At 48.6% G+C, this 24310-nt stretch overlaps 1 protein-coding gene across 1 annotated transcript in view; it reads right to left on the bottom strand.

The window, feature by feature from the left end:
* The window catches only part of SLC18A2 (solute carrier family 18 member A2), a 36567-nt gene extending 12622 nt beyond the window's left edge, over positions 1–23945 (bottom strand). Inside the window, exons 1-10 of the mRNA XM_004428114.3 lie at positions 23884–23945; positions 23317–23458; positions 21532–21883; positions 12988–13046; positions 12622–12705; positions 12209–12301; positions 11337–11426; positions 11190–11233; positions 11052–11112; positions 8457–8552 (exon numbers count right to left, since the gene is read on the bottom strand). Coding sequence (XP_004428171.1) covers positions 8457–8552; positions 11052–11112; positions 11190–11233; positions 11337–11426; positions 12209–12301; positions 12622–12705; positions 12988–13046; positions 21532–21883; positions 23317–23437 — 1000 coding nt within the window. The 5' untranslated portion in view covers positions 23438–23458; positions 23884–23945. The remainder of the gene's footprint in view (positions 1–8456; positions 8553–11051; positions 11113–11189; positions 11234–11336; positions 11427–12208; positions 12302–12621; positions 12706–12987; positions 13047–21531; positions 21884–23316; positions 23459–23883) is intronic.
* Between the last annotated feature and the right edge of the window lie 365 nt (positions 23946–24310).

The following is a 24310-nucleotide window of genomic DNA, read 5'->3' as shown; positions in this document are numbered from 1 at the left end:
GGGCAACCGCAATCCTGCAGGTGCCGTGAGCAGTGGTGGTAGCTGCCTGTCCCCTTCCCCTTCGTTATTTTGTACGACAGGAGTTAGATACAGGCATTGAAAAAAATAGGGAACATTAAGATAAGCACAAAGAATAAAGTTAAAATTATCCCAAACCTCATCAGTCAGATAATCACCACTGTTATTTCCCCTTGTGAGTTTATGTGTACAGAAATAAATGTGGGCGCACAGGATTTTGTTTTCCTTTTTCCAAAAAAATAGGATTATACCTACTGTTCTACATCCCGCTTTTTTCAATTAGCTCTATGAACATCTTTCCATGTCAAAAAAGTAAATGTGTATGTGATCATTTTTTGTGGCCAAGTCACATGTGGCTGACATTTTCATGTCCAAGGTTTACTGCTCTCCCAGGAGAGGGACCTCGCAACCTCTAGATAGAGACTGAGTTGATTTCCAGCTGCTGGTGGCAATGCTCGCCTTGAATGTACCCTCTGCAACGGGCAGGAAGGCCTATGCAAGCCAGACCAGGTATGGCTGCCAGGGCATTGTCCACATCAGCATTCTCTGGTCCTCAGCCATTATTAGGAGAATAGGACAATCTCTTCAAAAGACAGCTTTTCAAACTCTTAATACTTTTAGTGTTTTTTTTCCTTGAAATCAGATATACCAGATTTGATTCTAAGCCTTGCCCACAGATGGTAAAAGGTGCTTTGTTCTCAATCACATGACTGTATGCATTAGACACACATGGTAGACACTGGGTGGGCAGCAGGTACCACCGCACTCCAAGCGCACAGGGACCCACCTTGTCCGGGCAGCTCATTGCACACTAACGGACTACTGTGGTCTTGACTCTTTAAGGACACACTAGCCTTTCACTGCACCTCTGTAGGCACTAATGCAAGCCATCAAATCTCCAGAAAGGCTGAGCCTTCCAGCACAGTAGGGACTTCAAAATGATCGGTTCTAGGAGTTAAATCCCAAACCAAACCATTCTAGACTTGGTGATCTGGGAAATAATATAAAGAGCGATCTCATTTCATGTTCCAGGAAACCATTTCTGTCACACTTAGCAATATAATTGTTGGGGGTAATAATTGTTGGGGGTAATCGGTTCAGCTGACATAACTGACAGCATGTGCCCAGCTCAGTGCTGGGCTGCAGCAAAGACAATGACCACAACACGGCTCTGGTCACCACGAGAGCATCTTCAAGGGAAGGACTCAGATGACATCTGAACTGTGACATGGCCACGTGTGACAATGGGAATTGTGACGAAGGGACACGCGTAGTGCTCTGAGAACCCAGAGGCTGCAGCTGGTGAAGCTCCCAGAGCAGCTGGGTATTTAAGCCTGACCTCGAAAGGTGTGTGGTAGAGAACTGAGCTAGTCTGGAGACATAAGAAGTCATGAGGGCCTCTGTCTCAGGATGAGTGTCTACAGGGGCCAGGCAGGCAGAAATGAGTGAAGCAAGCCGAAAATAAGAAAAGCAACCAGTACCACGATAAAGAGCCACCGACGCTGGGTTTCAGCGTCAGGGAAACAAAAGGAAAATGGAGGGGGAGGGCGCAGACCCCATCTAGGAAGGCGGCTGCCATTCTCACCATGTCCCTTTCAGGCCTTCATTTCTGCCCGTGGAGATCTCTTTGAATCTGTGACTAATTGGCCATCTTTTTCACTCTCAAATTTGTATCACCTGCAAATGCAACGAATTCTTTCCAGGCCTTTTCCCAACTCAATGAGCACAGCGTTGACTGGGCTGGCTACAGTGCTCCGGGGTCACACATGTGAGCCAGTTCTTCTGCTGGCCTCCCGCTCTCCTCAGAGGGGTGCCCGTGCCTCTTCACTTAGCTCTGCTCCTAGGAGAAAGTTCACCAACAGGGAGACGGCCACCCACCTATTCCTAGTGCTTTTATGGGAAGCCTGGCTTCCACCACAGGCTTGATGAGCACATGAGGGAGAGGGCTGGACCATCACAAAGCCCACGGGGAGCTGATGCTGGTCACGCAGCCACAGAAGTGACTGTGGGATGAGTTCTCGGCTTTTTCCAAGCTCTGGAGGACCCATTCCTGATAGCCCCAAGGGCTCCGGTGGGAACCAGAATGGGGCAATGGTCCCAGTTTGCTCTGTCCTAAGGGAGCTCAGGAGGCAAAGTCCTCACATCCCGGAACCACAGAATGTTGGCAGTCTTCTTGTCTTTTGGTACCCAGCCAGGCTGCGACAAGACATGCCCCAGGGTCACAGCTGGCTGGGAGCAGCATGGGTCCCCTGCCGAGCAGTCCAGTGTTCTTTCCTCCATCCCACATCTCACTATGGACAAACGGGCTGGAAGAACCAGAAGAATGAGTCTGGCTCCACCCTTGCTGGGCCTGTTCCCCAGAGCTTAAGCTTCCTTTTTGGGGTTTGAAGGCCTCACCATGAGCTCCGAGTCCCTAAGCCTCAAGGCGCCAGGGAGAGGTCATTTGACCCAGGACTTGAGGTAAAGAGAGACACCAGGAAATGATTCTCTCTCCAACAACCCAAACCCAGGACCAACCCCTAGGTAGAAGCATGAGGAGTTTGGGGGCAGGCTCACAAGGGAGCCCTCTGGAATATGGATGGACTGCCATCTTTACCTCCTCTAAAAGTTATGGCCAAAAACACAGCATTCAACAAGAGCAATCATGTGTCACCCAGGCAGCTAGAAGGATTGTTTTCCTCTGACTTCAAATCTTATGGTCTTTCTCCAGAAATGGTCAGGGAAACATAAGGGCATAATAGCTTCCCCTTTCACACTGGGGAAGCTCACAGAGCTCACACAAGACCCTGAACAGGGCGGGCCTGAGCTGTTCTGGCCTCCGGGAAAGGGCTGTGCCCGCATCCTGGCACTGGGTCCTCGCACTGCATCACCCACGGCGCCCTTCTCACCAAGGCTGAGGGGCCTGAGGAGCCGGGAGACGTGGGCCACAAGCTGCAGAGACCACGTAAGGTGGGGTGTTTCCCTCACAGTGGGGATGACACAGCAAACAGGTACAGAAATGTGATTCTCTTGAAGAAACACAAGTCTACCTCTGAGGGAGGGAAGGAATGACCTCACTGGTGGAAACGTGCCACAAGCTGGTGGGTGAACATCTGGCTTGGGTGATAAGCCCCACAAGAGGATCTCCTGATGAAATCTAGGCAGCCTGCTGCCTGCTATCTAACCCGGATGGCCCAGGGGCTCTGGTTGACTCGAAGACTTTACAAAGAAAGCCTCAGGCTGTGTCTGGAGAGGAAGAGAGCAAAGCAGCTTAAGTGCCCTGCACACAGCCAGGAGGCATTCAGTTAGGGCAGTAAGTCGGTTAAGTGGTGACGTCAGAAACACTGGAAAAGCATCTCAGCCCAGAGCCGGCGCAAAGCCAATGCCGGCGCTCCATTCGCAGGCACGCGCCGCTGGACACAGGGCACCTCCCGAAAACACTCGGGGCCCCAAACCATCACAGGGGCCAGAAGGAAAGAAAAGCTGGATACACAGCTCCTGTGGTGTTCACAGCCAGTATCAGCAACCAGACATGAAGGTCTCCTCACCTTTTGCAAAACTGCTATTCGCTAACTCAGGGTTAGAAAAAGCCCATCCCTCGCGCAACGTGGCGTGCGTTCTTCACGAGCTTTGAGAGCCCTTGAGTTTCCTCTGGTCTTCGTTGCCAGGAAGTTCAGAGCTAAATTTTCTAAGAACTGCCTTAGTTTAGCGCCAAGAATCTTCCCTCCTTCACTGGATAACTCTGGTTGTCTGGGGTTTGTTTCTGGTTTTGTTTTATGACATAATTTACATACCATAAAATTCATCCTTTTAAAGTGTACAGTTTGTTGGTTTTTAGTACATTCACAGAGTTGTGCAACCACCACCACTATTTAATTCCAGAATACTTCATCACCCCTCAAAAAAAAACCTCAGGGCCCAGCCCCATGGTCGAGCGGTTCCAGTTCTGCAAGCTCCGCTTTGGCAGCCAGGTTCACGGGTTCGGATCCCGGGCGCAGACCTACTCCACTCACCAGCCATGCTGTGGCGGTGTCCCACATATAAAGTAGAGCAAGAGTGGCACAGATGTTAGCTCAGGGCTAATCTTCCTCAAGCAAAAAAGAGGAAGATTGGCAATGGATGTTAGCTCAGGGCCAATCTTCCTCAGCAAAAAAAAAAAAAAAAAACCCTCACACCTATTAGCAGTCCCTCCCCACCCAGCCTCCCCTCTCCAGCCATTTGGGGCTTTTTAATGAAGGGTCATTTGATGTAAGAACACAACAATTCAATGCAGAACCCAAAAGGACTGGTGTTCAGGCCAGGCCAACCGTAGAGAGGCAGGAAGAATGGGGACGAGTCTGAACCAGGAGGCAGGGTCTGGCAAGACACCAGCACAGAGGGAAGGTAAAGTCACCTGAGGAAGGCTGGGGGCACTAAAAATGGCAGCTTAATTCAGAACTGAGAGCCTTCATCTGAAGACATCAATACGTAAGTTGAAACAACTATGAAAGGAAAATATACCTCTAGGAAGGATGATCAATAAATTCTTAAAGAAAAAGGTATGTGTGCAGGGATGAGCCTTCCAGATATTAAACAACATTCTAAAGCAACAGTAATTAAATAGGAGGGTATTCACACAGGAACACAGCAGATGAATGGAACCAAGGAGAGAATCCAGAACACACGGTCATTTTGAGCATGACGGAGGCGGGAAAAGTCAGACAGACTCTGAGGACTACTGGTCCTAACTGGTGACCATACAGAAATCAATAACACCAGATCCCTATCACACGACTTATAGCTAAATTAATTCCGTGTAAATTCAAGATCTCAATGTAAAAAACAAATCAAATTTATTAGAGGCAAACATGTTTGATTAAAAAAAAGTCTTGGCATGGGAAAGGCCTTTCCAAACTTGACTTGAAGTGACAACGACATAAAGAGGAAGAGTGCTAATCTGACTACTGGCATTTTAAATGTTCTGAGTGGCAAAAACATATATCATTTATAAAGTCAAAAGACATACAACAAAGTGAGGGCAATATTTGTGAAACATCTGATAAAGAATTAATATCTTGATATACAAAGAACACTTAAAATCAACAAGAAAAGGACAACTCCACAGAAAAAATGGACAAAGTATATTAATAAGAAATTCATAGTAAAGAAATAGATATGGCTAATAAACATATGAAAAGATGCTCAATTTCACTCATAAAGAATTTGCAAAACAAAGTCAAAATGACTTACACACTTTCTCTCACACTTGACTGGGAAAGACTGAAAGACTGATCATACCCGTGTTAGCGCGATGCTACCAAACATCAAAATGCCCATAGAAATTTTAGGAATTTGCCCTATGGATACTCTTCCAAACATGAAGGGGATACATGTAAGGATATTTCACTGCAGTGTGGTTTCTAATGGCAAAAACTGGAATTAAGCCAAATGTTCAGCAATGGGGACTGTTGAAAATTTATGGTATAACATTGCAATACAAAAATATGCAATCATTAAAATGAATGATGGGCTTCCAGTTAAACAGGGAACATTGAATCTATAGGCTTTTCTCCATTCCCACCCCAAATAACATTTAAATTTTAGTAAAGGAATAAAAGAAAACTATAAACCCTCCCCACCATGCCCAAGGACAGATAAAATGAGACACGAGAAAAAGCAATGAGAGAGAGGAAGAGCAGAGGGAGAGCAGCGATGGACACAGCGGAGAACAATGGAACCTTCGTTCTGCACATGGAGCAACTAACATGAAGCAAGACCTTTTGTGCCACAGAACCCAGAAAGTTCAGGAACTAAAGGCTCCAGGTACTGTGAAGGATAAGGCTGAGGGCTGAGGGTGCCAACAGGAAAGAGGGTTGAAAGGTTGTTTTAAGAGCGGTCGGATCCCTGCCCCCGCCCCCTCAGTTGCTCACCCTGGCAGGAGACAATTTCCTTAGAGGAACTGAAGTGAAAAAGTTTGGGACCCAGGCAGCATGAAGACCAGGGATAACACAAGAGGCTGAAATGGGGAATGAACAGAAATCTTCCTACTAAATGGTAAGAGGGTGTTATTTCAACAACCCCACAGACACACACACAAAACCACTCAGGGTAAATACGAAAGGGCTCTTCAAACTTAAGATGTGATGACACCAATTATAAAAATTCAACAGACAGTTTAGAAGATGAAGAACTCAATGGAAATAAGAAAAGGCAAGATAAGAAATTAAAAGGATAAAACGTAGAGGTCCAACATCCAACCAATCAGAGTACCAGTAAAAGAGGAGAGAGAAAATGGCAGAGGGGGAGGACTAATTAAAGAAATAATACAAAAATGTTTCCCAGAACTGAAAGAAGGGGTTTCCCAAGTGAAAGGGCTGACCAAGCAAGTGCCCAGCACAGTGGAGCAAGACAGACCCCACTGCAAATCACCATCATGGACGCTTATAACCTAGAGAGGAAGAGAAGATCCTTTGAGCTCCTACAGAGGACGCGGAATGAGAATGACACTGGCCTCCTCAACAGCAACCCTGGGTGCTAGAACACAATAGGACAGTGGCTCAAAAGTCTGAAGGAAAATGATTTCCAACCAAAGATTATATGCCCAAACAGACTAAGTTCACCAAACATGAGGTGAGGATAAAGACATCTGCAAATATGCAGGATCTCAGAGAACTTTACCTGCCATGCGCCCTCTTCTCAGGAAGCTGCTGGAGGATGTGTTCCATCATAATGAGGGAGTAACCAAGAAGGAGGAATACAGGAGAAAAGAATACAGGAAACAGAAGAGAGGCAAAGAAGATGCCCAGATACTGGAAGAGGAAAGGCCCAGATGACCTAGAGAACAACTCTAGACTGGAGCGGGAGGATAGACTGATCTGGGACTGATGTCCACAAACAAGTGACAACACAGAAAAGCTGGCTTTGCTGATGTACTTGGCCACATTTAGAGGGCCTTTCATCTCTTCCAGAGAATTTGGGGGATAGTCGTAAATGCTACACAGAAAACTAAGAAAATGGAAAGACAGCAATTACTAACTCCATGAAAAACAAAAGTTCATAAAAAGAAATAATCACAGAACCCTACAGAGCTCATCTTTGAACAATATTTACATAGTCACAATAACAGCAATACTGAATGCCAATCTAATCAACACATGTAATACAATTGTTTTAGGAGAACAAAAGGTGAGAAAACATGTGAACTGCTTCTTTGATATTTTCAGGTGGAGAAATAACGGCATTAAATCCTCATCTACTGTATTAGCAGGTGAACAATGTTGGAAATTGGAAAGTTAAAAAATAGGAGTGCACACATATTATTTAGACACAAAGGAAATTTGCAGAAGAAACAACTAAAAGAGTTGAAGTTGACTGAATCTGAGGAAGGGGGTTGGAGATGGGGAGGCATGGAACAAAGACTCCTGTTTCTTTCATTATAATTCTTATAATGCTATTTATCTTGAAAACTATGTACATGTGTTAACTTTGATAAAATTTAAATTTAATTAGTTTTGAAAAGTGAATCTCTCCATTCTGACACGGAACTATGGAAAAACAAGAGGTCACACGATGATGTAAATGTGTGACCCAAAATGTGTAAATCCAAGATTCAACTTGGGTTGAGCTTTTAAGCGTTCACATACGGTGATAAATGCAGAACCATCTGGAAAAAGACACACAGAACTGTTAACAATGAACCTCACCGAGAACTGGGCTGGGAGAGGGGAAAAGATGAACGTGAGATTTTTAAAATTTTTACTTCTTCAATCTGTGTACTTTGACTTTTTTTAAAGTAATAAGCATGTATTACTTTCTAAATTAAAAATACTTTTAAAAATTCATCCCCTTAAAAACTAAGAAGTTTGGGGGGCCGGCCCAGTGGCGCAAGCGGTTAGGTGCGCGCGCTCCACTGTGGCGGCCCGGGGTTCGCTGGTTCGGATCCCGGGCGCGCACTGACACACTGCTTGGCAAGCCATGCTGTGGCGGCGTCCCATATAAAGTGGAGGAAGATGGGCACAGATGTTAGCCCAGGGCCGTCTTCCTCAGCAAAAAAAAAAAAAAAGAGGAGGATTGGCAGATGTTAGCACAGGGCTGATCTCCTCACAAAAAAAAAAAAAAAAAAAAAAAAAAACTAAGAAGTTTGCTGTCTCTTTCACATAAATTTTATTGCTGTCCACATATATTTACTATAACTAGTCCAGTTCAGAAACATGGGGAGATGCTGAATATATTTTTCCTCTCTCATAGCTGCCCAGGTCTGATGCCTCTGTACTAATTCTGCAACCATCAGAGATGATACAAAAACTGAAGCCAAATCAGACTCCAAAGCTCATTGCTGCCCTAAGCGTTGACCCCGTTACGCATCAAACAGAAACAATCCCGTTATCATCTTGGTACCTGCAGCTTGGCAGGGCTACAATGATGGGACCCACCCTGAAGACAAAAGTTCTAGAATCAGAAGAGCCCGCCCCAGTCCTTACCCAGCTGCCACTTGCGGGAACACATGGTCTCCATCATCCAGATGGGCAGGGCCGGCTCCAGCATGGCAATCCCCATGTTTGCAAAGCAGATGGATCCTTTAAGGGAGGAAGACGGTTAGGATGCTTCTGTTTTGGGTCTCAAGTATCCCCTACCCTTTCCAAACACAGTTAAACCCACGTGCCCACAGCCAGAATAATCAGCTCAGATACCCAGAACATCTCCTACTTTTGCAAGAAAAAGATAAATAATGGGTCAAGAGGTTAGTGAGAAGGGTTGATTTACTACTCTTATTATTATTATTATTATTAATTATTTTAAACAACTGGAATCCCAGAGTCATAAAGTTGGAAACTAGAGGGAGCCTTAGAGATCATTTGGCTTCAATTTATTAATGAAGCAACTTGCTTGAGGGCACCCAGCACCACAGGCCACTTCCAGACCACACAGACTCGGGCAACGTGGGGCTCCTGCACTTATGTTTCATTGTGCAATCAACACAGATATTTCTAATGATGCACTGGGGTGCCCCAAAATCCAGTGCATTCAACACAGATGTGCTGTTGAGGGATTTTTTTTTTAATCAACTATACATATAGGGTATCTCTGCAAATATCTATTATCAGTGTGTTAACCAGAACCCTTTGTAAATGTAGAACCAACTGGAAAAAGACACACGGAACTGTTCCCCATCGTTCTGGGAGCGTCCTGTGCTGTGCCCCCTGGAACCTCTAATTTACTAGAATCCCGATTCAAAGAACGTTGTGCAATCATGATTAAGGTGCTCACATAATGAAGAGAGATTTTTTCGCTCTTTGTGGCATTTAAAGGCAGAACACAGAAACGATGCTGAAATGAGGGGACTCTCCTAACCCACCTGTTCTGTGTTTTCTTAGATTTGGTATTTGTCTATATGCCATCTATTGATTAGGGCCAAACAGCCAAAGCTGTTTACATCTCTCCTTCGATCCAGAGCCCATACTCTGAGCCTCCTCCCTGTCTAACTCTCACACACCAAGCCAATATCCGCTGCCCTAAATCACCCAGGACCAGGGACCAGACAAGTGGGGACAGCCCCAGACCCAAAGCCTGCTGGAATTATTCACACTAGCCAATCCTAAGCTGTCTACCCTGCCCTGCTTTGCCTTTCCCACGGAAACCCCAATAAAGGATTTGGCATAGGCTCTCCCCTCGCCCCTTTCTGCCTCCTGACCAAACCTGGTGCTTCCTCATGTGGCCCTGAGTGACGTGGCATGCCCTCTAATTGCACTGACCTCTCCATGTCATCACTCAGCAACCCCAGAAATTAAAATCCCACTGGAACACACGAGATACTGCCTGGCTCCCAACTCCCCAGTGGAGGCTGCCTGGACCTGCTGGTGGCCTGACATTCAGTGCCGGGTGGATCTCTGTATTTCCGCCATGAGTCGGGGCGAGACAGTGAGGGTCAGAGAAAGCCTGAGGCAGGAGGGGCCCGGGCTGCACAGGTGCCCGAATGTCTGCCCCAGGGCGCAGGGAGTCGCATCTCTGGCCCCCTCTCTCACCACACCTCTCCTCATTCTACCTTGGACAGCCAGGGCTCCAGTGGCATCTTGCTGGGGGCACAGAGAGGTCCCCCTACATGAAGAGGTCACCACACCAGGTTTACAAGCCTCTGGCCAACAGGCATGACGGACAGGGTCTAGACCAGGGTTACACAGGTGCTGCCCTGACCAAATCCAGCAGCAGAAGACTGAAACGAAACCAGCCTGGGGTTCTGAATGGGCTGAATTTGAATGCCCACAGGCAGACGTGTGACCAGTCCACCCGGATGCCCCCCAGCCCCACTAGTGTTTGTGACCCCTGCTTAGACAAACCAATCCTCACTGGGTCTGACACCACACTTCAGGGCTGTGCCCTCCTGGCCTGGACCCAAGGGCCGCTGCTGACCACAGTATCCAGGCCCAGGCAGCACAAGGCTGGTCCCTTGTTAGGCAGCCCCAGGCCTGAGCCACTGGGGTGGTCTTGGGGGATAGTCCCTTAGATAAATGCAGCCCATTATCCTCCCCAAGAGCCATAGAACCCCAGGGCTTCCTTTGAGCCCATCTAGGCCAAGACCCCAAAGGCGTCATGACCTTCTTTAGCCAAAGGGTATTTTCCTCCGGCCTCTCTGCTGCTGCACAGGATGCCCTCTGCAGGAAGGGAGGTGCCCTCTTGGCCTTCTGCAGCTCTGCTGTCAGTCTCTGTCCATACATGCCACGGTGAATCAGACCGCCCACCTAAGAGGCCTGCAGTGAGGCCACAGACTCCTTCTGGAAGTTCAAAGCCAAACAATGATGGCCTTTGACACAAACACAGTGAGCAAGCTTGGCCCAAAGCAAACCTCCGTGGCAGGGCATCTCCACGACCCAGACATCTTTGCTCCAAATGAAAAACAACAAAAGAACTTAGCTGAGTGTCAGAAATTAACGATGGAAACAAACAATGTCTTGTGACATATAACCTCTTTGCCCTTTATGTTTTTCTACAGCCCAACATTTCCAGCAGCAAAATGAACGTTGGTCCTCGCCATTCACCCCTTGGCTGAGAAGAACCCGGAAGACTGAGGGGAGCCCCACCTGCGGCAATGAGGATGTACGGGTCCTTCAGCAGGGTGGTTAGTGGTGTCCCCTTCTGACTCTGCCAAGTGAGAAACAGGGGTTAGAAGGGTCGACATGGCCACCGCAGGCCCCTCCTCTCCCAGCGGCTTGGCTTACCTCTGGCTGTACCCGGGATGGCTGCAGCACAAAGAGCTGAATAGCTACGAGAGAAAAGAAAGGTGTGGACCCGAGCACCTGCCAGCACGGATGCCAAGGTCACAGCAGCCAAGGCCATGGCCAAGGTGCCCACGTGGACCCACTCACCTCCATCCAAGAGCACCAGGGTAGCCAGCACCAGGAACGGAGCCGTCTTCCCCACAAACTCGTAGAGCACACTCCCAAAGGGGGGGCCCACTGCAAGGAGGAGAAAGGGGGGCCAGTGCCAGGCCCGGGATTGAGCCCCTCCCCTAGAACCACCCATTTGTTTCTTGTGTTTTTCTCTCTCTACTTTGTTCCAAAAACTATTCGGGGTGACCAGCCTACATCCTCTTCAGTAGTGTTAAGTTGCCCTGGCAACTTCCTCCAAGTGGTTCTACACCTGAGACAGGGGCAAGAGACTAGAAGGGTCACCCCAAAAGTAAAGATCAGAGAGAAACAAGACCCGGGCCACAGAACTGCACTGCTTAAGGAGCACAGGAAAATGGGTCAGCGAGGACTTCGCTCCTTATAAACCAGCACAGACTGGAACCTGGGGCTCCCAAATGAAGGCCAGGAACATAACAGAGAAGGGAGAGGACCCGATCTCCTCTCAGGGAAGACTTGCCCTCGTTTGGAAGGTCAGCAGGGCAGGTGGGGAGGCAGACTCGGACGGTGGGAAGGTCCTCAGGTGTGATCATTAACTGAGAGAATGTTTGAGAGGAAGGATCTTGGCCAATTATCCTGTTCAAGGCTTCGTTTTACATCTGGGCCCAGAGGTCTGGGGTTTGTTTGCCCAAGGTCACCCAGCAAGTTGGGGGTAGAGGCAGGGGATGCCCACGTTCTCCCAGGTCAGGAAGGTCTCACCATTTTTCAAAGGCTCCATGAAAGTAGAGAATAACAAGGGGATAGCCGGGGAGTCTGGCAGTGAATGTGGACTCGCTGTCCAGTGCCAGACAGGCCCCTCCTCCCAGTTCACCTCCACAGCGGGCCTTACCCACCTAAGACCCCCATGGCCAGGCCTCCCAGGGCAATTCCCATGGCATTGCCTCTCTCTTCGTCATCTGTGTACACACTGGCCAGCATGCCCATCCCTAAACAGGAAAAGAAATCATGATAGCCAAGCTCTGGGAGCACCAAAAGAACAATCTATGACTCGCCTTCCCTGTCCAGCCCAGACCTGCAATCTTCCCAAACCCAGCAGATTAACAAAAATATGAGACCAAGCAGAATCCAAGAAGGAGGCAGGTACCTCCTCCAAGAACCCACCACCAACCACCACCACCAATACCTTGATTCTCTCAATTATCCAGCTAATCCTGTAAGGGGCCAGCCAGCCAAGGTAGTGCTGGTGGCCCCTCTGACCAACCGAAGCCCCCCAGGGCACTGACTTACTCAAGTATTCCCCACCTACCAGCTACAGATGAGCATGAGGAGCCGATGCCCTGTAGCGACCTGGCGATGAGCAGGAAGGCGTAGCTGCTGGAGAAGGCAAACACTGCGGAGAGGACAGGGCCAGCACCGCACATCAGTGCAGGCTGCGGATGCTGCGACCAAATCATCCCAAGCAGCGGCATTTCTGAAGCCCTCCCTTAACCTGATGGTGCATTTCCACATTAACCACGTTGTGCTTTTGCTCCACGAAGACCTCTCTCTATCGACTCCTTTCTGCAGTTTTGCCAATACACAAACTTTCCAGGTTGTATTCTCAATTTCTAGCTCGTGGTCCTGAGAGCCCTCCCGGTGACCCACACTCAGAAGACAAACATCAGGCACTTACTAATTGTTGAGATAAACATGATGCAGAATCCCGCAAACATTGGAATTGGATAGCCGATTCTGCAAAACAGAACCACAAGGAAAATCTGGTGGCTGCTTTGTATTTTGTTAAGGCTTTATATTGAGTCTCTCCTGCTTTCCCTCTGGGATCAGGTGGATAAGTGCTTGGTCAACTTTTCTAAAAATTCATACAGTTGGTGCTTCCTATGTGACCTTTTTGTGTTTGACTATCTTGGAACGTGAATACATTTATGGATTGCCATTCTGAACAGAAATTTCTCTGCAATAAATGTTAGCACAATATTGGCAAGTCACCCAGAACACATCCAAAACACACGGCCCGAGTTTCCGTTATTTTATTATTGTTTCTTTAATTATAGTCTTTGCTGGAGCTCCCCCAAAGGTACAATCGCAATCAAATGATTCTGATGAAAGGTCATAGACTGGTTCAGCTGGCAGCAGAGACAAATGCACTAAAGCAAGAAGATTTTCAAGTCTGTCTTCATGGTGACCCCAACGAGGCCAGCCTAGAGAGACAGGCCTTGTCTTCTGTGCAAAAATTCAACTTCCTAGTTGTTCTGTAGAGCACCATCTATACAGGGCTCTGCCACCAGGCCGATGGGGGTCGGGGGTAGACCCTGGCCTTCCAGTATCTCACCCCAGCCTGGACACCCAGCCCTGCCACTTAACCCAGGCAAGTGTCCCCTCAGCCCCACGGAGAGATCACCTCCCACCTCCCAGAACTGGAGCATAAAATGGATGTGGATGTTAACTGCTACCAAAGGGCCTGGAACTCGATTAGAAGGTGCTTCAGAAATTTCATTTCCTCCCTCCATCTCTTCCTTATTTCCTCTGTTTCTGTGAATTAAGCAGACAGCTTGGTCCCCTGATGCATGGTGGGGCATGAGGATGAAGGCAGCTCCCTGGCGCCCTGCCCTGAGAAGGGGCCAACAGTGACTGAGCTATTGCCCTCTAGGAGGTTTCGTCAATCCAGAACAGCCCTGAGCATCTCCAGGCCTCATCTCCCTTTAGCCTGGACCCTCCGGATCCTGGAGGGGAACCAAGTGAGGACCAAGGGTCCTGAGCCCCAGTCACTCAGCCTGGAAGGCTTCTTCTATTTCAGGCTTGAATAAAAAATCAGAATAACAATACCTTCATTTAAAGGTTACACTCAATTCTCCAAGCACTTAACCCATCAGCTCAATGATTTGATAAGGGCAGACAACCACCTCCCCATTTTACAGATGAGGAAACTGAGGTACAAAAAAGTGACCTGTGAAACATCCTAGGGCTAATTTCACTTGAGGCCATTCCATCCAGTCCAGGGCTTTTCCTTGCAAACTTTACCACTCCCCAGGAGTCAAAGGGCATATGTGGCTTTAAATAGAAGCTTTCTGAAAGTTCTCCTAGTAATACTCCTGTTTTGTTTTTTTTTTAACTGCTTTATGTTCATCCAGAAACCAAACACCAAAGATACAAATAGCAACTCAAAATCATGACAGATTCCCAGGCAGCCCCCCTCCCATAAGCCCATGCAAAGATTCGCCTACTGTGACCTGAGATGAGATCGTGGTTCACAAAGAGGGGCTCAAAGCCAACCAGGTGAAGCAGGAAAGACACCAGGTTCTGAACTGCAGTTCAGATGGTCATCAAACAGCAGCTTCTCTTGTCCCAACTAGCCCCGAGCTGACCGCTCGGTGCTGTTTATTCATGTAGACAAAAGAAACCCATATACAACACGGGGTCCTACACAGCACTACTGGACACTGAACAAGGAAACTCCCACAAGGCTCCGACAGGAGAACTTGAATGCAGTTTATTTTTCTCAGCATCTATTGCACATCTGGGGGAAGAAGGAACATATGACATTACTTGTGGCTTCCCTGGAATAAATACAGGCTTCTCATCCCCTTCAACACACTACTTGGAAAACAATATATGTGTCACAGCTGTTGGAATACTGGCGATACTATGCCCAATCTGCAACCTGGCCACTGGCCAAGGTCACTCTGCAGGACACAGCTGGGCTGGGCTTCTTCTTACCAGTAGGCTCTGGCATCCCCCAAGACGGTAAGTAGAGAACTAGCGCGCAGGGTCACCTGTGATCCTCCCGGCAGTTCTGTGAGGCAGCTGGTTTTATCCCTGTTTTTCAGATGGCTACACTGAAGCTCAGGGAATTTAAGTAACTTGCCCCAAATTCAGAGTAACGGGCATATCTTGAGTGTCGAAGGTATGCTGGGTCCTGCTAGCGCATACTTTGGTGGGGACGACAGTCACAAGAGCAGGCTTCACACAAGGTGAGTGGAATGGAGGGTCCACAGTTTCATTTAAAGCCAGATGGCTCCATACCCACAGGGCTGTGCACTCATGGAGGATTCTTTTCAGTGAGCCCAGGTGCTATGTTTTCTTTAAAAACACAGCAAGCTATTTTTTTAAATTTCTTTGGGATTTTAATAAAGCATGTATGGAATAACCAAATGGCAAAGCAGAAAGGAAACTCAAAGGCTGGCCAGTCCAAACCCTCATCTTGGGTGAGAATGCTGTGGTTCAGAGATGGAGTGGGTCTCCCATGGTCATAAAGACCAATCCGAAGCTTCAGATACCACTCAGCTCAAGCTGCCTCCTTCTCATTACTGGACATGTGTGCCCTACACTTTCATCACTGGCCACGCCGCTGGTGAGCTGCCCTGTGGAAAGTGCTGGCAGCATCTTTCCTGGGAGCTCAGCCCCAAGTCAAAGATGGCATCATGGGCAGCTCCTGGATCTCCGCCCTCAAACTCTTCTGGCCCCCAGAACACCCACCTCAGAAGGAAGGTTGTCCAATGCCTCAGGGTCACTGAGTTATGGGCAGATCGCCAGTGCCCTTTCTCCTTCCCCACAATGTCTCCTAAATAGACAGAAACTCAACTGACATTAGTCATAAACATCTGAGTTGGCCTCTTGTCCCAATTCCATGCCATCTCAATTAAGTACTGCTAAGCAGAGCTAGATCTGATGTGGCAAACCTTTAACCAAATATCCCATTATCATCCCCTCGTGAGTCACCCTGGCCCACAGTCATCCTCCATAGAGCATCGAGGAGCAGTTAATCCAATTAGGATAAGACTTAAAATCATATACCAAATCCCTAAGAAAAAGTATAAAACAATAAAAGTTATGTTCATTGTATATATCTGGTCAGTGGAGAAGCCCCACATGTCCCTAAATCATCAACGATGATCAATCCTCTGTCTCTAATGCTAATAACTAGTTCATCTCTGCCACAGAGAGTAATGCAAGCTCCATGCTCAGGCCTGCTAAGACCTTGGTTCCCTCTGCTGTGGTGACAAAAGCAAGGACACAGAGTGTGGGACCCAGTAGGGTACAAACTATCACCAGATAAGACGAGGTGGCGTCTCCCTTTCCAATCATCTCAACATGCTCCCGAAAGGTGATATGGTGAGTAAACATCAGTAAATGGAAGGATATTTTAGATTTGCTAGGATACACGAGGAAGTTTACTGTCAATCATTTCATAAATAAAACAAAATTCTTAGGTTTAGCCCCTAGGTCTTTTTCAGCTATTAGATGTGTGTTGGGGGAGTTACGGGAGCCATGGATTCCTTACTCTCCTGGGCGTTACTCCTGTCCTCTGACACACAGCTCAAGAGGGGGCTTTGCTCCCATGAGAAATGCCCAATTTCACGGCCAGCTTCTGATTTCAGAAGCAAAGACTGACACATGATCCCTACCATCCTAACAACGTCTAGGACAGGAGATCCCTTTCCAGAATAGCTGGTTTCCCTGTCCACAGAGAAGCTGAAAAGGTCACTGCTTATTCCTACAAAGCCCACTTCAGACCCACTGGCTGAAGCTAGAGAAAAAAAATTAAAAACCACAGTAGATTTCATAGAGATTTCATGCCCTGTAGCTTCCTTCTTGTCGTTCTGATGTTAGCTAAGATCTGTGAGCAAAAATAACCGGCTTCAAATATACTAGGTAACTATGGAAATAAATTAAGCCACTGACACTGGCTTGATAAAAAGCAGACCACTGAGACGATGACAAGCTAAGGGGAGAGCAGAGGGAGCCAGCGGGGCACCCAGAGTTAACCCTTTCCCAAGCTACACGCTTCATTTGGATTATCTTTTGGTTCTAAAGATGTGATTAGTATTTAAGCCTCATGTGAAACAAGTGAAGACGATGATGCCACCATCTTAACCTGACTTACAGGAGACAGAAATGTAGAGGAGTCTTCACATTGTTTATCCACCTGGAACATTCCTCTTACGTGTGTGTATGTCTAAAATTCACTTGCTGGGCCAAATGATAACAGGTATTGCTAGTATAATCCTTCTATCCCCTTTTACCCACAACTGCGATCACAAAATGAATAAACTGGAATTATAAAATAAGTCACATGAGACTCAAAGATGGAAATCGAGTCGACCAAGGCACCCGCAGGTTTTGGAAAGTGTGTTATTGAATATGTGATCACTACATTTGCCAAAATCAAAGGTCCTTTGCTCCCTATCTGGTCACATATTTCTCAGTAAAAATATGGTCCCTGCAGAGCAAGTGAAACAGGAATTACTCAGATCATATCGGCAGCCAGATGAACACTTCAATGCTTCCCAAGAACTGTTACTTTTTATTTTCAGGGTTTGGCATGAGATCTCATCCAATATTTAAAACTACAGACAGGCAGCCTGCCTCTTGTATCACCCACCCAGAAAAGCCACTCGCGCAGCAGCATCAGGACTGTGAATATGAGTGTCCAGGTTTTAATACGGGGGTTCGGGTAGTGACACGTATGATGTGGGGTGTCTCATCGCAGAGTGGGTCCCGCTTACGGCAAGAGTCTTTAGAAAGGAGCAGCTCCCACCAGTCTGCCTCTAGGTAGCTCCCCCACATCTTTGGGGACATAGGGGTCCTTTCTTTTCCCCACTGTCAGAAGCACTGCAGAGATGTTGGGAAGCTGGACCAGCTCACATCAGGGGCTGGAAAAAGATATTATTTTTCTGGGGCCAGGGAGGTGAGGGAGGGTCCATGGTCAAAACACCAGGCTGATTTTTTTCTAAACTCTCTGCCCACTGATTAAAAATTGCAATCAACAACTCACTGTTTGGGCCTTTACTTGTTCAGCCTGGTACAACCAGGGAGAGCCCAAGAAGGCGAGAGAAAGGCAGAGTTTGACCTGTATTAATTATTTTTTAGTAGCTAAACGTACAAACTGTGCAACAGTGAGCAGGAAAGAACGGGAAGGGAGGAAGACACCTGGACAGCCAGTCTGGACACCTGACTCTAGTCCTGCTGCTGGTGTGGGCAAACGCTTTCTCCTGAGTGGCAAACCCCCTTGTCTATAAAAATGCTAGAACTGGCCCAAAAGCCTTTGCTACAGTCTCTTCCAGCTCTGATCCTCCATGTTTTTAACTACTCTTTAATCAGAAACATATTAACCAACTGTAAAATGCTGTTTTAAACACACTTGTTTACAACACTGAAAACGTGAGTCACACATCTTGTTGGTAATTGAAGATGTGATTGGCACAAATTACATCAAAAGACTATTTGCAATGGCTCACAAGGGAAGATTCTGTAAAGGGAAATGGAATGTATTTATCACTTCTCTGAGCAGAGCCGTGGAGTACCCAGAAATGCTGCAACTCCCCAAATTCATATCTACTGGGCTTGGAAAATACTAGAAAAATTACAAATCATGGTCATTTTGGAGAGAGAACAGAGTTCACTCAATTGTTTTGCCGACACCAATATTAAAATTTGTTTGCATTTCCACATTACAAGGCAGCACTAGGGCCGGCCCCGTGGCTTAGCGGTTAAGTGCTCGCGCTCCACTACTGGCGGCCCGGGTTCATATCCCGGGCGCGCACCAACGCACCGCTTCTCTGGCCATGCTGAGGCTGCGTCCCACATACAGCAACTAGAAGGATGTGCAACTATGACATACAACTATCTATCGGGGCTTTGGGGAAAAAAAACGAGGAGGATTGGCAATAGATGTTAACTCAGAGCCGGTCTTCCTCAGCAAAAAGAGGAGGATTAGCATGGATGTTAGCTCAGGGCTGATCTTCCTCACAAAATAAATAAATAAAACTGTTAAAAAAAAAAAAAAAAAAAAACAAGGCAGCACTAGAAGATGAAGAATCTTTTGAAATCTGCTTGGTAGCAGGGGGAACCAGTTAGGGAACCAGTGAAACTTTTGCTCTAGATAAGTTCCAAAGTGGATTACTCACTACAGAATAGACTAAATTTCACAGGTCACGAAACAAAATTAGGTTTTCTCTTGGAAGACAATTTTTTTTTGGAGCCCCAAACATGAGCCTTGGGTGGCAGCAATGTCCAAGAATTTGGAGTATTTAATAGGGGAAAGGTCTCACTGGCTTTAAACAAGCTTTTTCCCCATGGCATAAGCAAAGCATTAAAACCAAGAATGGGATTTTATAAAAGCTTTTCATTTGTTATCTGCATTTGGGAGACTGGACACTCACGTCATTCCAGCCGAGTTTCTAAGTATTACACTGTACAGCTAGTAACGTTCACGCCCAAGTGACTGGCAAGGCATTATTACAATAATGTCCTCAATTTTCCCATATAGTATTTGAGCTGTTTGCTTTCTCAGAATACAAAACCCTGAGCTGTTTTCCGTAATTATACCAGGTGCGTTTTAAGAAGCGCTCTTAGTCTTGAAAAAAGAAAGAAACAGCCGTGCAACTACTGAGGTCTGTTTGGTTTCCCTCCTGAAGAAAGAGGAACTGCCAAATGCCACCTTGATAGTGGTGCTTCTTGGTGGGCTCACAGTCAGTGCATCCTCGCTGGGTTAATTTGCTCAGTGTACTTTATGCAGCAGCTTCCGAGTATTGCTTGACACAGACTGGAGGGCTGGACGTGGCTTGGGATTGTTAAAATTGATTCAATGGCATTACTCAGCCCAGAAAATCAAATTGTAAAGTTTATCATGTGCTTCCTTCTGACTTGCCACGGGTACGTTACCAGCAACCTCCGTGTGTCCAAGGGCCGCCTGTGCTGGGGGAAGGCCAGATCTGCCGTACCCTCTCAGCCTCCGCCGCCACCCCAGGCCTCATCACTCATTGACCCCCACCCCCCAGAGCTGGCCCCACTCTCAGAAGGGCTCTCTGCTTGGTTAAATGCTCTGTTGCTGCTGTCTTGAAATGCTTAATAATATTTGAACAAAGGGCCCTGCAAATTTGTAGCCAGTCCAGCTCCCCCTTCCCTAAGCCAAAGCCCTGGTGAGTGGCAAGACGTCCCTGCTCTCAGCCGACAAGGGATGCTTGGCTCTTCAACTTGGCTTTGGAACCTCTAGTGGCTCCCAAGTACCCCCCCAACAAAACCCCACTCCCCTCTCGGCCTAGCACTTGGGCCTCCTGTAGCCAGCCCTGCCCGGTCCCCCTGCCCTGCCCTGCCCTCTTACTTCACCCTGGCCGCTCCTACCTCCTCTTTTCCATCTCTAGTCTACGCCTTGTTCACGCTTCCAGGCCTGGCTCACAAGTGTGACTCTGGGCACTCCCCTCCCTGCCATTTTTTTGCATTTCTGCCTTTGGGGCTACACCATTTACGTGGCAGCCCACCCCATCACCCGCACTGTACCAGCTCCCTCTCTCTGCAACCGACACCTTCAGGGGCTGCCTCTTCCCCTCCAATGCAAGCCCCCATCCTGTGCTTTGAGCCCCCACGGACCAGGCAGAGCTGGGTCACCCCAGCTGTAGAAAAACAAATACCTGCTGAATGGCCACCAACAATGGAGATGTGAACAATTATTCAAAATAATGTGGGTCCAAAAAAATCCAGAACATCCAGATTAATACAAAGCTAGTTTAGGCATTATTTGGGGCATCATTAGTTAGTTTGAATCATCCAGAAAACAGCTTCAATTCTCTTCCCACTGTGGACACAGCTCAGTAACTGGCAGAGGGAAGAACTGTTACACTGTTACCATGTTACACTGTTACCTGTTACCATGACCTCAGCATCAGCTAGGAGTTTCATCACCGCAGCTGGACTACTGATGATCTTTTCCCACGTTCCCCACCCCATCATCTACCCGAGCCGGCCGTCACCACGCCTCCTCTAAAGAAACCACCCTGGCTTTCTACAAGGAAGTGCACGACCAGGGGTGGAAGAGAAGAGAAAGCCGCATGGCACATAGAAGCCAATGATGATGGCCGTGGTGGCTACAGAGTTCTTGTTGCCCCAGGGCGATACTGACGAAGGCACTTATGAAATCTGGTATTTGACAGAATCAAAGTTCTCCCACTCTGGGAGGGCCTCTTTATTCTGTTTTTGTTTTGTTTTTTTAATATTTTCTTACTTTTTAAGCAAGAGAGGTGGCACTGAAAAGGTCGAACAAACAGGAAATCACGATTAACTAAGGACAGACACATAAGGGAAAGGAGACTGGACTTTTCCCCAGCTCACCCACCACTGCTTCTCCAGATTCTGATCAGGGAATGAGAATCAGAATCGCAGAAGGAAATGAGCTTGGAACAATATAAATACAAAACTCTTTGGCCAAGATAATATAACCTACCTGTTGGTCAACAGTCCTATGAACGGGTTGGTGAGGAGCTGGACGGTGGCTTTAGAGGCAAACAAAAGGCCGACTTGCACGTTTTCGTTCAGGAGGTCTTTGTCTTGACTGGGACAGTCGGGAGGCGCCATGGACGTGTTGGTCACCGTGTGCTGGGTGGTGGTCTTATGCAGCAGCCCCTCCTGAAGGTCTCTGGTGTGGTTCCCAGTGACCAGGGTGGAGTTGTCATAATAGGAGAAGATGCTCTGGAAGCTGCCTGAGGCGGAGGCTGTGAGCACTGGCTTGGCAGTCTGGATCTCTGTAGTATTTTTCTCATGCTCAATGCTGTACAGGTAACTTGGGATGATGGGGACTGCAGACGAGCAGAACAGCGAGGCTGTGATTGCACTGAAACCCTCCCCCGGGACAAACGCCAGCAAAACTACAGTCACATCAAATGCCAAACAAGGCCCAGAGAGGTGGTATGTCTACCCCAGGAATGGGACCCCGCACCAGGCGCCCACACTGACACTGGAACAATTTCACGTTGCTTAGCTCCCTAGAGAGAACAAAGCCCCCAGCAGGTGTGCGAGCCTGTTTGCTTTCAGGCCAGCAACTGTGCAGAACTGCCCGGCCCCAGAGATTCTAGTCCTTTGTGGGGTCTCTCAGCACAGGGTTCCTTCACAGGACTATTTTAAGAAAGCAGAATGTGGTCTGAAGTCTAGTCAGTGCTGACCTGGGGTCAATCGGGGCTTCTCCGAGACTGAGACAGACCTTTAAATGAATGAAGCAAGGAAATAGCAACCTAAATTTCATTATGTGTCTCAGAAAAAAATAAACCTGCAGGAAGTAATAATTTGGAAATTCTGCAAAAGACCCACTTCATCTCTCTATTACTTGAGTGGGAACCTGCAATTTTTCATACAACCTGGAAGACATTCCTGAGACTTTCATAAAAGCAAAGAAAACCTGTTTGATGTAATAGAAGCTTTGGACATGTGCATAAAAAGAGAGCATTCTACACAAAGGAGAACTGAGGCCCCTGTCACTGAACTCAGATGAGCCCCACAACTCTGATAATCCTTGAGGGGAAAACCTGACTATGATGCTCTGAAACTGTCAGGAGGGAACCTGCAAATGGAGAGAAAGGAAATAACCCACACCTAAGGTCCAAATAAAACATCTTTTTTTATTCATTAAAAATTTGGATATTTTTAAGGAAAAACATGGCAAATGCTTTGCTGTTAATGGGTTTAATTAAGAGACCTGGATTTCAATTATTTAGTTTTTCAAAACTCCATTATAGGAAAAAGGCTAAAACCAACACTGTTCAAATTGCTCTTGAAATGGTCGCGAAATGTTTCCATCTCAAGTCATTCACTGATACAATATATTTAAATGTCGATTCCCTTTTTTGGAGGGAGGGATGTTGACTTGTTCCTGTGGATGTTACACCAAATTATTAACCCGCCTTTTCGGGGAGCATAATAATTATTACAAAATTATTTTGAACCCCGGGAATTGCTAGTCCTTGAAATCTTTTTCATCACTGTGAAAGTGGGCAGGGGGAAGCAGGAAATTATCAGGAGGAAACACACGCTCTGGATCTTATCGGATGTCACATTTTTTTGACCTGACCACCAGCAAAACGAAGCCACAAACGCGGCTCCTATTAGCCCAGGAGCGGCAGTCTTGGGGGATGTATTTTGGCAAAGCGTGTTCTCCAACTTCCCCGGACCGCGCTCGTCTAAATGGGGCGCCCGGGGAAGCGGTGCCCGGGGAGGCGGACGCCGGGTCCGTACGTACTCACGACGGTGAGCAGCATGTTGTCCAGCAGCAGCGCGAGGTACACGATGAACAGGATGAGCTTCGGCGAGTGGCGGCTCTCCCGCAGCCAGCGGAGCGGCGCCAACTCGCTCAGGGCCATGGCTCCGGCTCCGGGGCTCGGCTGCGGGCGCGGCGCGCGGTCAGGGGCCGTGGTGGGCCGGGGGTCCCCCACCCCAGTGCTCAGACTTACCGGGCCAAAGGGGCGGCGAGGGAGCCGCGCGCACGGGCGGCGCGGGACGGTCCCGGGCGCCCACCCGCGGCTCACCTGCCGGGAGTGCGTCCTCACGAGCACCTGCGCTCCCCGTTCCCCACGCCCCGAGCGCCGCCGGGGCCCGAACCTGGGTCTGCAGGGTGCTACCCCGCTCCCCACCGCCCCGAGGGTCCCACTTCTCCGACTGCGCGCTCGGAGAGCGCCCCGCGCCCCCGCTTTCCCGGGCCGCCCAGGAGCCCCGCGCGCAGCGCCTCGGGGGGCTGCCCCTGCTCCCCGCCGGACCCCCCTCACCCCCAGCGCCGGGCCCTGCGGGCAGGGAGCGGGGCCGGCGTTACCTCGGGGTCGCCTGCGCTGCCGGCCCTGGCCGCTGTGGGCTCCGTCCGTCCAGGCGGCTCCGGGCGGCAGTCTCCACCCCAGCGCCCGGCCGCCGCCGCTCAGTTTACCGGGTCCGGCTCTGACGTCACGGCCGGCGCGGGGGGCTGGGGCGCCCCGGCCTCCGCCCACCCGCCGGCGCCGCCCCTCCGCCACCTGCCCAGACCCGCGTCGCCCTGTCGGCTCTGCGCCTGGTCCCCGAGGCTGCGCCGTCCTAAGCCGCCCGGAGCGCAGCCCCTCGCCCGGCCCGGCACGTGGCCGCGCACCCTGGGGACCCGGGCGCAGGGGAAGCGGCTGGGGCGCAGAGGGAAGAAGTCAGGGAGGCCAGGACGATGGGTCAAGGGCCCCAGATGAAGGGTCAGGGGCCAAGGTGAGAAGTCGGGGATTCGT

The sequence above is a fragment of the Ceratotherium simum genome, chromosome 6, assembly GCF_057802395.1.
Source record: "Ceratotherium simum simum isolate JZ-2026a chromosome 6, ASM5780239v1, whole genome shotgun sequence".
Classification (NCBI taxonomy): Eukaryota; Metazoa; Chordata; class Mammalia; order Perissodactyla; family Rhinocerotidae; genus Ceratotherium; species Ceratotherium simum.
The sequence above is the reverse complement of the archived record's forward strand: the minus strand, read 5'-3'. Positions and strand labels throughout refer to the sequence as shown.